At 38.5% G+C, this 19607-nt stretch overlaps 2 protein-coding genes across 3 annotated transcripts; both read left to right on the top strand.

The window, feature by feature from the left end:
• The first annotated feature begins 204 nt into the window (after nt 1-204).
• On the top strand, nt 205-7188 carry LOC122018850 (protein-tyrosine-phosphatase MKP1-like). Of its 2 annotated transcripts, XM_042576293.1 has the most exons (3): nt 205-2413; nt 6643-6679; nt 6744-7188. In XM_042576293.1, exons 1-3 carry the CDS (start codon nt 380-382, stop codon nt 6785-6787), a joined length of 2115 nt encoding a protein of 704 aa, XP_042432227.1. In that variant the 5' UTR covers nt 205-379; the 3' UTR covers nt 6788-7188. The 2 variants fall into 2 exon arrangements, with proteins under 2 accessions (XP_042432227.1, XP_042432226.1); XM_042576292.1 differs by having other exon boundaries at nt 206-2413; nt 6643-7188.
• A 2252-nt stretch (nt 7189-9440) lies between these two features.
• LOC122018807 (adenine/guanine permease AZG2-like) lies at nt 9441-11461 on the top strand. The gene has a single exon (XM_042576220.1). The coding sequence runs from the start codon at nt 9582-9584 to the stop codon at nt 11208-11210; it is 1629 nt and encodes a 542-aa protein (XP_042432154.1). The 5' UTR covers nt 9441-9581; the 3' UTR covers nt 11211-11461.
• The last annotated feature ends 8146 nt before the right edge of the window (nt 11462-19607 follow it).

Below are 19607 nucleotides of genomic sequence, written 5' to 3'. Positions count from 1 at the left end.
ATGGAATCGTTATAGGTCGTTGGACTAGACTGGTGGTGGGCCGGGTCGGGCCCAAGTCCACACGAAACACGGCTGCCAATGCCGGCGTACGGTTTCCCACCTGCCCAAGCTGGGTCAAACGGTCAGCCGATGCCAACTACTTCCCTCTTCCTCCCGCCGTCTCTATTGTATCTCTCCTCCCTCCTCCTTTTATCCTCGTCTCCGTTATATTTATATTTGACCGCTTTGCTCAGTCTCAGCCGCCAAATTTTACTAATACTACTATGCTACTTCTTCCTCCTCGTCTTCTGTTTTTTTTCCGTTTTTTATCTAAATAAGTTGGAATGAGATCTCCTACGGTTCCCTTCCAACTGTGGTAGGAAGGAAAGGGGGGAGAGAAATGGAGGAAGAGGGGTCTACTTCCTCCGGCACTCCTCGCAAGTCCCTTCTCCGCTCCGCCACATGGACTGCCCGCTCGCAACCGCATCTCAATCTCAACCCGAATCTGAATCCGAACCCTAACCCTAATCGGCCCCCCAAACCTGGCCGCCTAGCCCTCCCCCTTCCTCCTCCCCTTGCCGCCTGGCCCCGCCCTGCCTCCGACGACTGCGGCCACTGGCCCGCCACTCCCTCCGCTGCTTCCTCCACCGCCGCCGCCGATGACGGCGACCCTGATATCTCCCGCGTCGACAACCACGTCTACCTCGGCGGCGACGCGGCGGCCCGCGACCGCGCGGTGCTCCGTCGTCATGGTATCACCCACGTGCTCAACTGCGCTGGCGCTGCTTGCCCCGACCACTTCCGTGGAGAGCTCGAGTACAGTACGCTGTGCCTCAGGGACTCCCCTGCGGAGGATCTTTGCCCTGTTCTGTACGACGCGTTCGATTTCCTCGAGCGGGCTCGCGCTGCTCCTCGCGGCCGAGCGCTTGTCCACTGCCGCCGAGGAGCATCCAGATCTGCTGCCCTCGTCGTTGCGTACCTGATGTGGCGCCGCGCACTGACCTTTGACGACGCGCTCCGGGCCGTTCGCGACGCACGCCCTTCCGCGGACCCGAACTTCGGCTTCGCAGCTCAGCTACTCCGCTGCCAACGTCGCGTGCTTGCCCTTCCGCCGACACCTGGCTCGGCTGCAGTCCGTGCCTACCGCATGGCGCCGCAGTCCCTCTGCGCCCCCAGTTACATCGTCCCCAAATCGGTCGACCTCTCCGCCACAGCCGGTGCTAGCTTTCTTGATTCTCGAGGCGTCTTCGTCATTCACACGCCTGCTGCTATCTACGTCTGGCTCGGTCAAGGCTGCGAACCCTCCATGACCGCCTCCGCCGGTACCTTCGCTCTCCAACTTGTCCGCTATGAGCGTGCCGACGGTCCAATCATCACGGTGCACGAGGGTTCCGAGCCAGCAGCTTTCTGGGTCTCCTTAAACGACGACCCCCCGTCTCCGAACACTGATGAGCTCGTCGGGAAGCGGAGACTAGAGATTTATGATCTCGACTACGACATCTTCCGCAGGGCCACCCCTAGAGCCCGAGGGACATTGCCACTCCCGGTTCCTTGTACGGATGTCGACAAGAAGACATTGGCGAAGGAGAGTGGTTGGGGCCGCTTGAAACGCGAGTTCGCAAGCAAGGGTTTGAAGGAATTGACGAAAGCTGTGTTGGAGCGCAGGGTTTTAAACGAAGAGGACCTGCGGGTAAACGATACAATCCGATCTCCAGGGTCTATGGAATCAAGCGCCACTCCCTCATCGTCTTCGGCTGACACTGCTTCAGTTCGCTCCACTTTCTCGCCAAATTCCACGTCTTCTTCTGATTGGTACAATTTGTCCCCACCAAGCTCAGAATTACACAGGGCGCACCAAACTGAACCGAACTCGGATTTGCAATCATCTGTTACTGGGAACGTGAAGTGGACGGGCTCAAGAAATTTAGTGGAACGTAGAGGAGGTAATGCTCCTCTTGTTCTCTTACCATCATCTGCTGATGCCTTGGGGAGGCTTTCTTCAGAAGAATTAGTAATGGACTGGTGTCCATCTCCTCCATTTATTTCAGAAGTGGAAGAAGATCAAGAAGCATTAGATATAGCAGGACAACTCTCATTGGGTGCTTCTGACCAAGATGACTCGGCAGAAGATGCACCTTCTGGTGATAATGAGGACAACCAATTATTTCATCCAGTTCTTTTTAGGTGGCCTGATATGGATAAAGTGGACGATGCCCATCAGGGAGTTCTTGACTCTGAATCAGTGTTCGTATTGTTAGCATCAGAATCAAAAGCAGGTTCAAGGAAGGCAATGATAAAAATGTATGTTTGGCTTGGAAGGAAGAGTAGGCATGGCATTCTAGGAGAGAAGGAAGAAAATGAGACTGCTCAAGTAGATAGAATTGGCACAAAGTTTATTGAGCTCATGGGTGTTCCAGCGGATACTCCTGTACAGGTATGAGATGTTTTTCTTTAGCCTAACTAAAATAGTTTTTTTTTTACCCATATGCTTAATTGCAATGTTATTCTTACTAGAAATTATTTTCAGTTCTTTATTTAGGAAAGATTTATCTTCAATTTATTTTCATATAAAGATCTTTCAAACTTGTTTGAGATGAATTTTAGTTAAATGACAGTCTTATTAGCAGTGTTTACATAGCTTATAACCTTTTTGTTTTTAACTAAGGCTGATCTCTGTTAGAAGTATATCTATTGCTAAGCACAAAATATTGATGTGATTCTATTTATGATTGCCCAAGAGAAGACTTGTGTTGCAAGAGTATGGCTTATGATTAAATAAACTCTAATAATTTTTTCTTCTTTTTAACATAAAATAAAGATTTGCAATATGTCAAGACTTTTTTCAGTTCTGAACTTGTTTTCTACCTCTTAAAGTTTGTAATATAAAAGCCCAATTATGATTCAATTTAGAATAAATCTACCTATCCTACAATGTTGGCAAACAATTACAAATTTCATAAAATACTTAACCTAAAATATAAATTTGCCTACTTTATTTTGATTTCTTTGAAATAAAAACTTATGACTCTTAATAATTGTATAAAATAACTTCATAATCTATAAGTTCCAATTCTTAATTTTTAATTGCACCATCCTCTCCCAAGGAGAAGTTGACTCTAGATAAGTTGTCAAAATCATAAATTTGGACGTCCTTTCAAATGAGTAAGAAAGAGTAACAACATTATATGAGTCTAATTTTTCCAATGACTTTTTCATTGGTTGTCATTCTAGTAAGGAAATGATGCAATTTACCACGAGGTAGAAATAGTTGCTAACTCTCTATGACTCTTCTATAACAAAGTTAACGTGCAACCACAAATGTTTGAATGCCTCCCTATAAGTTCATACAATCATCAAATGGAAAATTGAACTAATATTTAAAATAATTGGTAAGTAAAATAAACATGCATGACAATCAGTTTTTCTTATAATATGGCTAAACAATTTAACAAGAAGGCTCCTAGATCAATTGTCTCAAAACAATTCAAATTTATAAATACAAGAGATACTCTATTGTATCTCTAGATTCTTCATAATAATCAGTTTATTATTTAATAACTTCTTTTCTAGCATTGACAAGTGTATCCTGTGTTATCTCTACTGAAATGGTGGCATGTAATAGACCAAAAAAAAAACCTCTTTAAGCTGACAAGCTTAAGATTTTGCATGTCTAGGTTGGCTTGATCACTTTGCCAAAATCTATTAGCAACTTAATGAGTTTTTATTTGATAAAATCATGACATCCTATAGAGTCATGCTATACAAGTCAAATAGTTGTCTATATCAATTAGTCAATCAAGTAATATATTTAGTTAAATTCTTTATGGAAACATTTTATCCATGAAGTGGTATGTGTAGGAAAGATAATAATTCGCGGATCGTCCAATCTAGATCCCATGAACTTAAGTTTGTTTCCATATAGTTTAATTGGTTTTATGACCTACTCTTGAAATCACATCCCTCATCCCTCCAGTATCTCATGGCAATGATGGTATTTTTCTCTCATCGTGCCAGTTTAAAATTATTGTCAAATAAGGATATTTAAATCAAAGTAGCATGATAAACTAAGATGCAATGATGAAACTATAATGGTTGATGAATTTATTTTATAAACTATAATGATAAATGACAAAGAAACTAAAGTACAAGTAAAGAATATATCCATGTCATGATATTTTTTTTCATAAATAAGGTACAATGATGTGCAGAAGTTTTAGGAAAATACGATGATTTATGGATTTATTCTTTAAACTATAATAATTAATACTGTAGAATTTCCTGTACGAGGTTGCAACTTGAGGTTGGAATTGCAAGTGAATGGCTGGAGTACAGACTTGATGGTATAGACACAGAAGAGAGATGTTCTGCTTGTTTCTTATACAGATGGTCTGCAGGAGAATAGAGAGAAAAACAGGAGCCTTACACATGGTTCGCTATGGATGACATATGGGGTTGAGATAGCTGGACTAGCTTGCAGAGGACTGTCGAAGGGCTGAATTAGTTTCTGTGGCTGTTTTTGTTGCCATGGATGTTTGTGGGACCAGTTGGAGAGATCAACCGTAGATTTGTTAGGGATTGCTAGGGAAATAGTGAATGCATTATTCTATTCCTGTAAAAAAGAAGGCCAATTCTGGCCTTGCTGTAGGTGGTTAGCTTCATTGTGGTTGGTTGTGGGTTGTGTTGGTTGTGAGTTGTAGTCGATAGATCAACAAAGGAGAGTTCCTCCACTGTTTTTAGTGATAAGGAAGAAAGCTACCAAACTTTTTAACCTCAGGAATAGATGATGGACATAGATGGAGGACTATGAAGTCCTTGCGATGGGTTGAACCTGGTGATGGGAGAAAGGAGATGGAGCAGGCAAGCATGCAGGTGGAAGTAGTAGAGGAGAAAGACAGTTGGGGCCCATGGTGGACGTTGTGTGGGTTGCTAGAGAGGTTAACTCTTTTACTCGCAGATCACAACATAGAGGTTGGCAGCGAAGAGGAAAACTCAAACAAAGTATCATATATTGAATGAGGTTCATTTCAATTGATGCAAACAAGAGTGAAAAGATAAATCCATGTGACCCGGCCAACAAATATTATGGAATTGCATGCTTTGGTCAACATCTTGCAAGAAAAAACCATTGTAGAAAATTCAAGCTATGTTAATTTGAAACATAATGCAACCAAAGGAGGTTGTGGTCTCTTTTAAAGGTCCAACTATGATTCAATATTAGAAATACATAAACTCAATTCTATTTTGTTAAACAAATAATTAATTTTTAAACTAACTTATTCTATAATATAAAATTTCCTACTTTTTTGACTACTTCAAAATAAACACTTTAAATTTTAAAAAAAAAAATCTAAGAAGTCTAAAATTTCATAATCCAAAACTTCCAATTTCTTACTTTTCATCTCATCATTATGCCTTCTTTTTATTTGTTCCTTTTGGTATTGTGTGTGAGTACTTCAAGGGTTGAGGATCTAGATTTTTAGCCACTAATGACATCTAAGAAATTCTTTAACCTTTAGAAAATTAAATTAAGAGATACTAATTGCTGAAGTTGGTAATTTTGGGAACATTTTAATCTATCTAGAAGCTTCAACCTTTTTTTGGTAGGGAGAATTTAGAAGGAAGATAGTATATTCTTGTCTTTCAAATGGTCTTCACAATCATATTAATTGGTTGTAAACTAGAATGGGATTCAATAGAGCCATTGCAGGTGCATAGTTTTCACAATCATGAATTGGTTCTAAAACTAGGCTGGGGCTCGAGGGTTTATCAATGGTGCACTTTTTTATTATTAGTATGAGTCTAAAACAGTTATTTATTGTGTGTCTTCTTGGTCCTTATGCTTTCTAGATTTCAACTTAATCAACTACGATTCTGTAGTTTAACAATTTCTAGTTTCTTTAATTGGACAGACTATTATGTTACTAAATTTGTTCGTTTTTTTTTCCTTTTAAAAGGATTTTGGATGACAAGCTTTCCATTGTGATCTCCAAGATAAAACCATCTTTGCAAGAACGAGATCTATGTTTATTTGTTGGCGAACTCATTCTTCTGAAAAATTTGTACCATTACATCCTTGTAAGAACTATTGACAAGTTATACAAAGAACATTCCTCCTGATTGTTAAGTGATTGAAGCCTTGCACTGAATAATATCACTTAAACTCCAAATATTGTCTATCAGCTTTTATCTGATCCTCCTTCTGAACTCAATATATTCTTCTCTCTTTTATCTAACATGTTGGATTCTCTATTCCACATCTTCCATAAACTTACCTAATTTACTTTTGAAATCAAGTTTAGCTTTCGTAGATTTGTTATCACTTTATACTTGATATATTAGCCTTCCAGTGGATGAATTTCTTGGTTCGTGTAGTTGGTTATGAAGCATAAAAATGCAATAGAGTTCTTCTGAAAGGAATTGATAATTCCTATATGGTCATTTAATAGGTTTTGAGTTTCTCACACAGCTATCCTTTGAATAATTACAATTTTACTTACCTGTGACATGTATAGTCTGCTACTTTTGATGAGTTATTGAAAGGAGTCCTTAAGTTAATAGCTATACACTTCCGTGAAGGCCCAAAGTTTTCTAATATAACTACACTTTTCTTTCATTTATTACGTCTGTTGAAGCTCGATGATAATTGGTATTCTGTTCTGGCAGCTAATTAGAGAGGGCGAGGAGCCAGAGCAGTTCTTAAATCACTTATTCTCCTTCCACCAAGTTAATAAAAGCATTCATTGAAGACACGGAGCAGTTCTTAAATCACTTATTCTCCTTCCACCAAGTTAATGAAAGCATTCATTGAAGACACGGAGGATATGTAGGAGATATCTAACCTACTTTACAACCATTGGCGTATGCATACTGTTCTTTTTAGTGATTTAATTCATTAGGTAAACTGTGTAATATAGTAAGTAGAAGAACATCTAATATCATCAGCCATCACCTTGATGTGAATGGAGCTGTGGAGACTAGAAATCATGAAAAGAAAATAATTTTAGGTGAAAGTAGCCTCTCCCACTTCCTGACTTATTACATTGATTAGTGTGCTTAGTATAATAAAATTTCTTAAGTTCAAACATCTGAAATTATTGGTTTCATGTTCTAAAGGTACGACAGTTGATTGTGCTATGTATGATCGTTTGACTTTTACAAAGACATTACAATTGTGAATAGAGAAGGCAGGATCATTTAGAACCTTCATCACAATCACGTCCATTCTTTCATGATTTGGTGCTGCATAGATAACTACCTTGATTCGATGTGATCCATATCATGAAGGGTTGTTGAATATCGAGGATTGAATTCCACATGGAGGAATTTAGTTATGATCTTTTATTTAAGAGCTAATGCGGACATTTATCACTTCTGCATCAATCTATTTTATTATAATTAATGCTAGCTCTTCCTAATATTCCTCATGTTGTATTTTGTGATGATTTCATTTTCTTTTATTATATACTCTCTGTCAGATGATTACTTAATCACTGAATCTAAAGTACTGGCATTCATGCTTTACACATGGTAGGAATTTTGGTTGTTACTGCAAACTTCTTTTTTTAGAAAAAAAATCTTTTATTGCTGAATACAAGATTGTTTGGCTGCCTACAAACTGCTTTATTCAAGTAGTTGTGATTTAGTTCTACCAATTCGATCATTTTTTATTTAAAAGAACAAAGAGATCATACAACAACTTATAAGGGACCAATTAATTCCATGTATGCCATCAGATCGGTAGATTACCTTCTGTGATAACTAAAATAGTCTTTATCCAATGGTTCAATTGTATCTATTACAGAAGTTGATATATATATATATAATCTGAAAAGAAACCTTTCAAATAAAACTTTTGTGATTAAAAATTCTCTTTGTTAAAAATTCTCTTTGTGATCAAAAGGCAGCTGATGGTTTGTTGTAGCAGGTACTTCAAACTCCCTTAGATTTAGTTCTGCCTAATCAACTGATTCAATTATATCTTACTGCACGAGGCCTAGATTATGATCTGTTGGTTGATTGATAGGTTAAAGAGAATCTCAACCACAGCTGATGGTGAGATCTAGTTCGATGACAATTATTGTTATGATATTTATGATGATATGAATTATGCTTTTAAACTCTTATAAACAACATGTTTACTACAGATATGATAACAAAAAGTTAAACCCTTCATTCTACTTTCTCAATATTAAACTCACATTTGTTTGTTTGTTTGTTTGGTTTTTTGGTTTTTTTTCATTTGATAAAAAATTATCCAAGTCAGCTTCATGCTCCTTTTTGTCATTTGTTCTTATCAAGACAGTGCAGCAACAACATCAGTGGCCTTAACATTTTCAAACAAATTCAGAGCTTAATAATATTTAAACAAATCAAATTCAAATTCAAATTAAAAAATTAAACTAAATTCCAACAACTATTCAGGTTCCGCATTTTATCCTTTCCAAACATCTTTAAAAAAAAATAATCAAATTTTCTAATAAATTTATAGTAATATTAAATCATATTATTTTTTAACGCAACACCAATTGAATCGTTGGAATCAAGAATGGAGTGGATAAAGTGAAGAAGTTAAATTAAAAATTATATTAATTTAAATGCTAAGACTATGAAATTATTTTATACTCTTTACTCAATAGTAATATGAAAATAAATATTTTAAATAAAAATTAATTAGATTATAATTATTAATTTTATTAATATAAAAATATTAATTACTAAATAATAAAATTAAATCTATATTAATAATATTTTTTTAATTTATTTTCATATATTAATATGCCAAAAAAAAACAGTCCAATCACGAATGCATGAAGATCCCGTAAATGTAGAATCCGAAGAAAAGTATTGCTTTCCCCGTGTTGCAGACTGTTTCAATCTTGGATATTTTTAATTTATTTCCATTTATTACAAATGTGTCGGTCTTAAATATTTTCTATTCTTGAATATTTTTAGCTTCTTTTATTAAGTATGAACCAATCTAAATTTTTTTATCAAAATTACTTATTTGTATTATTCTCTCCAAATAAGGAAAGACTAGACGAGTTGTAGGTTTATCTTTTTATATTTTTATTTTAAGCATGAGAAATAATTACTTCCATAACTATATTTAATAAAGTTTATTCTTCCATAAGAAAGAAATTGATATATCTTTTACACTTTAACTTTGAAATATTTTTTTTGTGTTATTTTTAAAGAGTAAGAAAATATTTGAGTTTATTATATGACAAATAATATCCATGAGTTGCTCTACAGTTGGAGTTAGGTTTTAATTGTGGATATCTGAATAATAATTTAAATATTCTACCTCGTTATTATAATCCGGAGACAATCTTTTTCTCGCAATAAAACCAATATAAAATATAAAAAAAATGATACATCTTTGTTTTTAATTTCATGTGTCTCAACCTATCACACAGTCTCGAGAGACCAGTTTATTTTCTAAATGGGAAATATAACAAGTTGTTTTCTGAAGTCCATTTAATTTTTCCTCGTATTTAATGCAAATCCGATTCTATAAATTAAGAACAAATTCGTCTCACACCAAACAAAACCCCTGATTACTCATCGATTCTTCGACGATCGGCGGTTAAGCACGGTGCGTGATGGGAGGCCAAGGGCAGATGCGATTGTGGCGGCGGGCGGAGGAAAGAGTCAACCGCGCCTTCGCCGACAGCGCCGTCGGGCGCTACTTCAAGGTCGACGCTCGCGACACCTATTTCACCAGAGAACTCCGCGCCGGGGCTGCCACGTTCCTCACCATGGTCTACATCGTGTCCGTCAACGCCGCCATCCTCACCGCATCCGGCGGCCCGTGCACCGTCCGTGACTGCTCGCCGCGGCCGTCCACCAACTCCTCCGCCTCCGTCCTTCCACCTGGACCCGAGTGCAAGTTCGACGGAAACCCGGGATACCAGGGCTGCCTGGCGCGGATCCAGAAGGACCTCGTGGTGGCCACGGCCGCCACGGCCGTGATCGGCAGCTTCGCCATGGGCACGGTGGCCAACCTCCCCTTGGCGCTCGCCCCTGGAATGGGCTCCAACGTCTACTTCACCTACAATATGGTGGGCTTCCACGGCTCCGGCCGTTTGCCTTACGAGACCGCCCTCGCAATCATCATGGTCGAGGGTTGTCTCTTCCTGGCGATCTCCTTGCTCGGCATCCGCTCCAGGATCGCCCGCCTCCTACCGCGCTCCATCCGCCTCGCCTCCGCCGCCGGCATCGGCCTATTCCTCGCCTTCACGGGCCTGCAATCCCAGGTGGGCGTCGGCCTGGTGGGGCCTAGCTCCTCCACCCTCGTCACGCTCACTGCCTGCGCCCGCACCGACCCCGCCACCGGCCAGTGTCTCGGCGGCAGGCTGCAGAGCCCCACCTTCTGGCTCGGTGCCGTCGGCTTCCTCATCACGGCGATGTGCCACGCCCGCAACGTCAAGGGAGCCATGATCTACGGCATCATCTTCGTCACATTAGTCTCGTGGATCCGCGGCACCAGCGTCTCGATGTTCCCCGACACGGAACAGGGGAACGCCAATTTCGACTACTTCAAGAAGGTCGTCGACTTCCATTTGATCGACGCAACCGCCTGGCGAATCAGCTTCGCTGGCTTCGGAAGGAGCGAGGTGTGGCTGGCGCTGCCGACGTTGCTGTACGTCGACATTCTCGAGACGACCGGGTCGATGTTCTCGATGGCAGAGTACGCGGGGTTCACGGACGGTACCGGCGGGTTCGAGGGCGAGTACCGGGCGTTCGCCGTGGATGCGAGCTCCACCATCGTGGGCTCCATGCTAGGGACCACGACGGTGACGACGTACATCGAGTCGACGGCAGGGTTGCGGGAGGGCGGGAGAACAGGGGTCACGGCAATCATGGTGGCCGTGCTGTTCCTGGCCTCGCTCTTCTTCGCGCCCCTGTTCACCAGCGTCCCTGCGTGGGCGGTGGGCCCGTCGCTGGTGCTGGTGGGCGCGTTGATGATGGTGGTGGTGCGGGAGGTGGATTGGGCGGAGCCGAAGGAGGCGGTGCCGGCGTTTCTCATCATGCTCCTGATGCCGCTCACGTACTCGATCGCTTATGGGATTGTCGCCGGCATAGGAACGCACATTGTGCTCCACCTGTTCGATTATATTACCGCGGTTTACAGATGGTTCGACAACACGAAGAAGAACACCGATGGAAAGCATGTTTTGGCCACAGAGACAGAAGGAAATACCGCTGCCATTGCAAATGCTTCTGTTTGATTAAGATCAAGTCGTTACACTTGGAAATCGCTATTTACATCTCAAATCTTCCATTGGCCAGATGATTAAATTCTCAAAGGATTCTTAAGAGTTTAGACCAACGTTGAAGACTGCAACATCTCACATTCTCAGTGATTTACCCATCTCCCTTGTGCTAAGCTCATGGAGAGCTTGCTATATATATATATACAAGAACAATGATGTTTAGAAATTGTGTGATCTCTTTAATACTATAGTGATATTACCTTTGACGCAGCGGAAACTTCCAAAGAACTATTGATTCAGTAGAATACTAGAAAAATAAGTTTCTAAATACTCGTTCTTTTGGGAAAAGGAAACTTCCGGAAAATTTAGTGATCAAAACAACTATCCAGAAATCAACTAAACAAAATAACTTGAAAAAACATAAACACTTTAAATGATATTTTTTTTAAGATGAGATTTAAATGATATTTTTTTTTAAAGATGGGATTGAGTCGTTATGAATTACAATCAGTTACGAGCTCGATTTGATATATTAAAAGTTAAAAAAAAAATAGTCTGGTGCACGGAATTTTTATCATGCAGGGTCTCAGAAAGGATCTATTGTACACAATCTTATCCTACTTTTTACAAAAAGTTATTTTCAAGATTCGAACCCATGATCTTTTGGTCACATGACAACAACTTTACTATTGTGCCAATCCATGATATATTAAAAGTTATGTGGTTAAATCCGAGTCAAAAGTTATAATTTTTTAATGTTGAGCCAAGCTGAATATTATCGGTAATCAATTGTAGTGTTTAAATTTATTTGATAAGGTAACCAAGTCAAACTGAGCCGAACGTAAAATAAATCAAGTCGTTAAAATAATTGATTAAGCATGGTTTGCTTTTTTTTATGAGTTTGAGTTTGGTTCGTTTTAATATTATCAGACTCTTGATTCAAGTTTGTTTGATTGTTTGAATTTTTTACATTTTAAACTTGTTTGATTAGTTATTGAGTTTGATAATATATATATTTTTTATTTAGTAAGTTTATAAATGAATATTATTTATAAATATTATTTTAATGAGCTATATATATATATATAAACTTGAATATATATACATATATATTTATATATTCAAATTTATTTATTTAGTTAAATGAGTTATTCAAACTTATTTATTTAATTCATCTTATCTATATTGAATGGATATAAATAAATTTTTATTAAGTCAAACACTAAATTTATTCATCTGCTATCCATAATTTTTCAAAAACATACGAGGGTGTTGGATTTTTCAAAAACATACGAGGGTGATCCAACACTATCGTCACCTCTACAGAGGCACGCGAGTACGCTACACGAGTTTTGAATTTCAGATGGGATCCCACTTTAAGGCACCTAAATTCATCTCGTGTTCTGTTTCCAACATGTAAAAACCAACGGGGAGCACTCTGCGGTCAAAAGCAGTAACAAGCATGCCCATGTGCCTTTGAGATGCTAGCCACATCGCTTTTGACAAACTTCTCCAATCAGACTCGTCCGAAGTCAAAACATGCCAATATTTCCTAGGACTCTGCCTGATCAGTGCTCGTCGGCATTACTCGCAGCCTTATAAATTGGCACTCCACGATCCAATCTGGAAGCCATTAACCTCACCGAAACAAGCGATATTGTTGAAATTACGTTGCGATGAGCAAAGAAAGCAAAACAAAAATAAAAATCTCAACTCATTTATTAATGCTTTCTTCACTCCGAAGTAGTGCGGATAAAAGAGGGAAAGAAATTGACAGCGAATGCAAGCGAGCACAATTGTTGTTCCTTGTCCCACTTTAAAAAATTGGTATGATCATTACGTGAAAAATGGGTTCATCAACGTCACAAACCTTTTCTTTTTTTTTTTTAATCTCCATTGATTGGTTTGAAAATCTAGCTCATGAACAAATTCAATTGATTAAGAACCAATTTATAAGAGTCTGAACTATTGTGATAATGAACCAAGTGCACAAGGCACCTTGGAAAGAAAATGTTGGTCTCGTTGGGTTATAGCAACTACTGAAAAACCACAAATCTTCTCTCACCAAACACTGACGTCTCTTAACGTCAAATTCCCCCCTCATCTTGAGAGTCTTAACAACTATTTTGCATAACGATCTTCACTACCAGCAGCAACTTCCAATTTCCAAGTTTATAATGCCATCAAATCCAACTCCACCAGAATCATTATCCTCATAATAATCACCCAAATAGTCATTGGACATTCCATTTATCTAGTCCACTAGAGGGGCATTGTGCAAGCCTACAATTGATAGAGGCCTTTAATGTTGGACCATTCCTTTAAGGTTGGGCTAAAGTAATGGAATTGATATAGAAAAGGAACTCTTGAGGCCATTGCCATTAGTACAGAACCTTCAGAGAATACTGTCTTCCAAACTAGTTAAAGCTAATGTCTTCTTGGGTACTTAACCGTCTCTCTCGTAATTTATTTATCTGTATCTTATCGTTGGACTGACAATATTAAATTGTTAAGAATGAGTGATATCATCTTTGCTTAAAAACTAGCTAAGGCAAAAAATAAACAGAAGCTGAAAATTGTCCTAGCCTGTTTTACCTTATTCAGTGACCTAAGCATAGGTTTTTACCAAGATCTGACTCAGAAACATTGCCTCGAACGAGAAACTGAGGGGGTGACCTAGCAGGCTACTTCAATTGTGTAGAAGTCAAAATTCAAAAGTGAGACTCTCACTGTGCTCTTAAAACTCTCAGAAGCTCATTCATCATTTCACCTTAATGGACACACCGCATAGGTCAAAATGAAGAAGTGACACCACCACTATGCTCGTAGGGCTCCCTAGCCTTCGTATTTGTATTTGTATTTGGCTCTCTGTAGGTCCAGAGAAAGGTACTAGGGAAGTTGAATTGTAAAAGTGAGACCACCAAAGTGCTTTTCTGTGTAATTCTAAAAGCTCATCTTTGCCCTCAAATATGCAATTTTATCTCTTTGTGTTTATACGATGAATAGAATGTTCAACCATCTTCTATGATAAAAATTAGTTAGTTGGAAAATAATGATAAATCTAGTTAGCTTCTGACTAGCTCTAGGGTGACCATCCCGGTCTCATAAATTTTTTCTATCGGTCATCAGGATAAATCAGGAAGCGCTCACAGTTCATGACAGGCAGCTAAGAAGCCCAGCATTCTTTAGTTGCATATCCCATTTGGAGGAAAAATTTCTACAAATTCATCATACCTGAGGATCGAATCGTAAGCATCTGGGTGACAACTTGGATACCCTGCCACTGCACCATAACACCGGGGGAGAAAATTGTTTTCTGGAGATTACAAGGAGAGTTGCTGAATTGAAATTTTCTCAAAGTTTAACTTCAAAACTGCTGAGATACCTAAGCTAATAATCTCAAGTTGTCAAACAGGAAGGAATAGTTACTTGGAAAGCTAGGTTGCTTGGAAGACTTGGCCGGGCCGAGCTGAGCTGGTAAGAGGCTGAGCTATCCGAGTCTAAGTTACATGAGGCCGAGTTGAGTTGCCTGAGGTCAAGTTGGGTTGTTAGAGTTCGAGCTAAGCTATCTGAGATTGAGTTGTTCGAGTGCTCTTGAGTGAAGTTGAGTCATTGAGTCGTCGAGTCATTGAGTCACTAAGTTCGAGTTGGTTGAGTGCTCCTGAGTGAAGAAGAGTCGCAGAGTCCAAGTTGGTCGAGTGCTCCCTGTAGGATTGATGCACGTGAGAAGGGGGGGGGGGGGAATCATATAATTTAAAAAACTTAATCTTTTTTATGGGTTTGAAAATGAGTATGCAGTGGAATTAAAACAAACAAGTAAGAAAATAAAAGTACGTGATTGGTTACTTGGTTCAAAGTCTTCTGCGACTCCTACTCCAAGACAAGGTTCCGCAGACCTATCGATGGGTAATTCACTAAATTCTCTACCAGTAAATACCAAAAAGATTATTAGTATGCCTTTTAAGTAGCTAAATATTCTTTAAATTAGAATGAGCTCAATTTGAAAGAAATGAAGTCTAGGACTTAGTGCCATTATCCAAAGGTAAAAAATTTATAAAAATAAAATGAGTTTTTAGAAACAAACTAAATAAAAAAATGGAAATCGTTAGAAACAAAGCTAGGTTAGTACTTAAAGGATTTAGTCAAGTAGAGGGACTTGACTATAATGAAATTTATGCCCCAATAGTTAGACTTGAGTCTATTAGGATGCTATTGAGCTATGCAGCTAAAAAAAATTTAAATTTTACCAAATAAATGTAAAATCAACTTTCTTAAATAGGCTAATTAAGAAAGAAGTTTATATAGGTCAATCACCTGTGTTTGAAGACTTATATCATCCTGACCATGTATTTAAATTAAAAAAAATCTTTATATGGTCTAAAATAAACACCTAGGGCATGGTATGAAAGATTATCCACCTACCTAATATCTAAAAGATTTAATCAAGAACGAGTTGACTTGATCCTTTTCAAAAGACCCTTGAGTCCAATATTTTTATAACTCAAGTCTACGTAAATGATATAATCTTTGGTTCAACTAAGAATTTTTGCAAGAAGTTACAACGAACTGAATTTGAAATAAGTCTAGAAAGTAAACTAACATTTTTCTTAAGTCTACAAATAAAATAAAAATTAAATTATGATTAAATTAAAATTAACAATAAAACTTAAAATCTTAATTAAACCTGGTTGAACTTAATTAAACCAAAGCTTAATCTTAACTCTTACCTTTTGCAGGAATCTAAATAAATATTGGATAGTGGTTGCTCTAGACACATGATTGGAGATCACACCAAATTCACTAAGCTAATACTCAAGAGCCTAGGAAAGGTTACTTTAGAAACAACAGCAAACTTAAGGTAATTGGGATATGTAACATCGAACTTGAGTCTAATTTTATTATTAGAAAAATGCTACTTGTTGAAAACTTTGAATTCAATTTACTTACCATTAGCTAATTATGTGATACTGGTTATAAGGTTAGATTTTTGTCATCAACTGTTTGATTAAGTACACAGAAAATCCCAACATTAGACTTAAGGGATTTAGACACAACATCTATGCAATTAACCTAACCTGCTCTTCACTTAAGTGTCACTTGACACAAAAAGAGAAAACTTGGCTTGGCATAGAAGACTATCCCACACTCACTTTAGGAATATTACAAAGTTAAATGACTTAGTTAAAAGCTTACCAAAATTACCTAACCTTGAACAAATAATTTATAATGCTTGCCAACAAGGAATACATGCCAAATCAACTCACAAACTGACTAATTAAACTCAAACCAATTCTATACTAGAATTACTACATTTAGATTTATTTGACTTACATAGAGTTAAGTCAATTAATGGTAGCCTATATTGTTTAGTAATAATTGATGATTATTTAAGATTCACTTGGGTAAAATTTTTAAGAAACAAATATGAAACATTTGAAACATTTAGTAATTTTTGTAAGCAAACTGAAAATGAAAAAGAATTAAAAATCAAAAGAATTAGGAATTAAAAATCAAAAGAATTAGGAGCGATAATGATGGGGAATTTAAAAACCATAGGTTTACAAAATTTTATTTAGAAAATGACTATCACCTAGAATTCTCATGTCCTAAAACACTTCAACAAAATGGAGTAGTTGAAAGAAAAAAGAGAACCCTACAAAAAGTTACTAGGACAATGCTTAATGAATATCAACTACCCAAATATGTTGGTGCAAGGAGCACAAGACGATTGAACCTAACTGTTGATTATGTCAAAGGGTCCAACGTTAAGTTCTCTTGTGATATAAAAAGTGTGATTAAGATTGCATGAAAAATCCTAAGTGTTCTTAAGCAAAAGTACTAGCTATAGTTAGGTAGGTGAAAAACACTAGGGGGTGGTAATCCTAGGTGGAAAGTCTTGGCGGGTCTAGTGCTTTGGGCGAAATCCTAGAGTCGAGGACTCTAGGTGAAAATCCTGGTGGTCGCAGACCAGGTGAAAGTCTGGACGATTCGTGGAGCGGACATTCAACATGAAGACCTGAAGTCTCAGGCGCTGAGCAAAAGTCTAGTTGCTTTGAAGGACCGGTCTGACAACAGGTAACTTCTCCTGAGAGGAGTAGGTGAGGACGCGTTTCCCGTTGAGGGAACAGTAGGTGTCGGTTCGACCTAAGATTTCTGGAGCAAATATGAAAGTCAGAACTGGAGAGTCTGAAGGCTGTCATAAGTTATTTTCATACATTACTTTATTATTTGTTCGTCTAACTCTATTTTACAAGGAAACTAACACTTTTGCAGGTTGAAGTTTTGACCTTGATCAATCGACCAAACCAGGGATCGGTCGATCGAACCTCCAAGCAAACATATCAGATTTCCAGCGAGCTGATCGGGTTCGACCAAGGGATCGGTCGACCGAACCTGGGGTTCAGTCGACCAAACAGTGGATAGGCATCGACGTGGTCAAGCTGAGTTGATCGGACCAGATGAGCTAGGGATCGATCGATCGAATGACAAGATCAGTTGACCGAACAAAGACCCTTATCCGAGCAGAAGCATATGGATGAGAAGCTGGGTAGGTTCAGAGGGTTTGGTCGACCGATCATAGTCGAGTCAAAGACTGATCCCGAGATCAGTGGATCTGGATTAGGTCTTTCTCGGCTATAAAAGGAGGGTCGACCAACAACGTCAGACAACACTTTTTTGAGAAAAATAACAAACAACTGCGTGTACTCCAGAAACATCTAAACACTGCTCCAACGACGATCAAGTCAGAAGATTGGTTTCACCAAGTTGTCGGTAACAAGTTGTATTTCATATTTGTAAAGCTTTATACTTATATTATTCTTTTGTAAAGCTTTCCGAATTGATAGTGATTGTCTAATGAAAGTGATCAACGATCACAGACCTTGGAGTAGGAGTCGCCAAAGGCTCTGAACCAAGTAACCAAAAGTGTTAGCGATTGTTCTCATGTTTTTCTCTATCTTCCGTTGTGTTTACTTTGTGTTTTCCAAAACAAGTGAAAAAGCCACAAGTGCTATTCACGCCCCTCTAGCATGTCATCGATCCCACAATTGATATCAGAGCTACGCCACTCTGAATTGGTGAAACCACCAATCTAGTAGGGGGATCCTTTTGAAAGTAAAATATATATCATTTTTGTTTAAAAAATATTCTTACGCCTTTCGTTTTTTTCCTCCAAAATTTTCTAAAAAATTCACTTTTATTTTTTTACCATTAGTTAGAGTGGGTTAAATATCGAATTTAACAAATTTTATCATAATTTTTTTGTATTAGTTTTTATTATTTTTCTTAAAATTTGTATAATACTACTCAAGTAATTTCTTTATCTCCCACACTAGTAATCCAAAACAAAGTCTTGAGACATTTGTCTTTTTCTTTTTATGTGTGAGATTTTTTTTTACAGTGGCCCACTGATAACGATGTCTGTCACACTCATAAATCAAATTAACAATGTATATCCACTGAACCTCTTAATTTCACAATAATATTGTAGTAACGAGCTCAGAATCGAACCTCGAGGAACAAACGGTAGGATGTAATCTTAGGATCGTATTTTATTCCTATTTTTGAGGGTTTTTAATATGAAAATGAGGGGTTGATGCTTTGAATCTAAACTGAATAAATGAAAAGCATAGCGAATACGAAATTATCTAATGCATAAATGAAACCTAACTATGTGCCAATGATCAAACCATAATGCATTGTCACCCTACATTATAATTAAACCATCAACACACTTAAACTAAATATGAAATAACGAAATGCAATTAAATCTGATCTACAACACCAATTAAAACCCTAGCTTAAACTTAACAACCTAACAATTAACCAAGAACAAATTAAACTCAAATTAAACTACAACAAGGTAATGAAATACTAAATGACTTGCTAAAAACATAACAACCTTCAAATGAATCTGTTCTAAGATAATAAAAACAGTAACAAAATGAAATAAACCCTAACCGATCCAACTCACAACCAATCCATACAAGTTTCACACTCTTGCCGTCACACAAGAGTGCCAAAGTCGAGACCACCCAACTCTGGACCTCAGCGAAGAATATCAGTGGCGTATCAGCTCCAAGTATGCTCAGCAACGCCGACGGACCACCCCCGACGAGCTAGAACAACCCGGGACCCCATGAATGGCCGGAAATCTAGATTTATGCTACCCGGAGCTCTCTGGATCTGGGATGATGTTGCGGCCTGCGGATGGGCATCAGATGAAGCTTAATAACACCGGCAGACCACCTCCAAGCGCCACTGATGGGAATCGGAGTCACCGATTGGAAGACCACCTTCAAATCTGGTGAAAATAGAGGAACACTGGGAGCAGATTTCCACCGGAGAGAACACCCAACGACGGTTCTATATGATCGGGATGATGCTGCCAAGAAGCTCTCCACCGAGGTTGAA

This window comes from Zingiber officinale, chromosome 9A (genome assembly GCF_018446385.1).
Source record: "Zingiber officinale cultivar Zhangliang chromosome 9A, Zo_v1.1, whole genome shotgun sequence".
Classification (NCBI taxonomy): Eukaryota; Viridiplantae; Streptophyta; class Magnoliopsida; order Zingiberales; family Zingiberaceae; genus Zingiber; species Zingiber officinale.
This window is presented reverse-complemented; position numbering and strand designations above follow the sequence as displayed.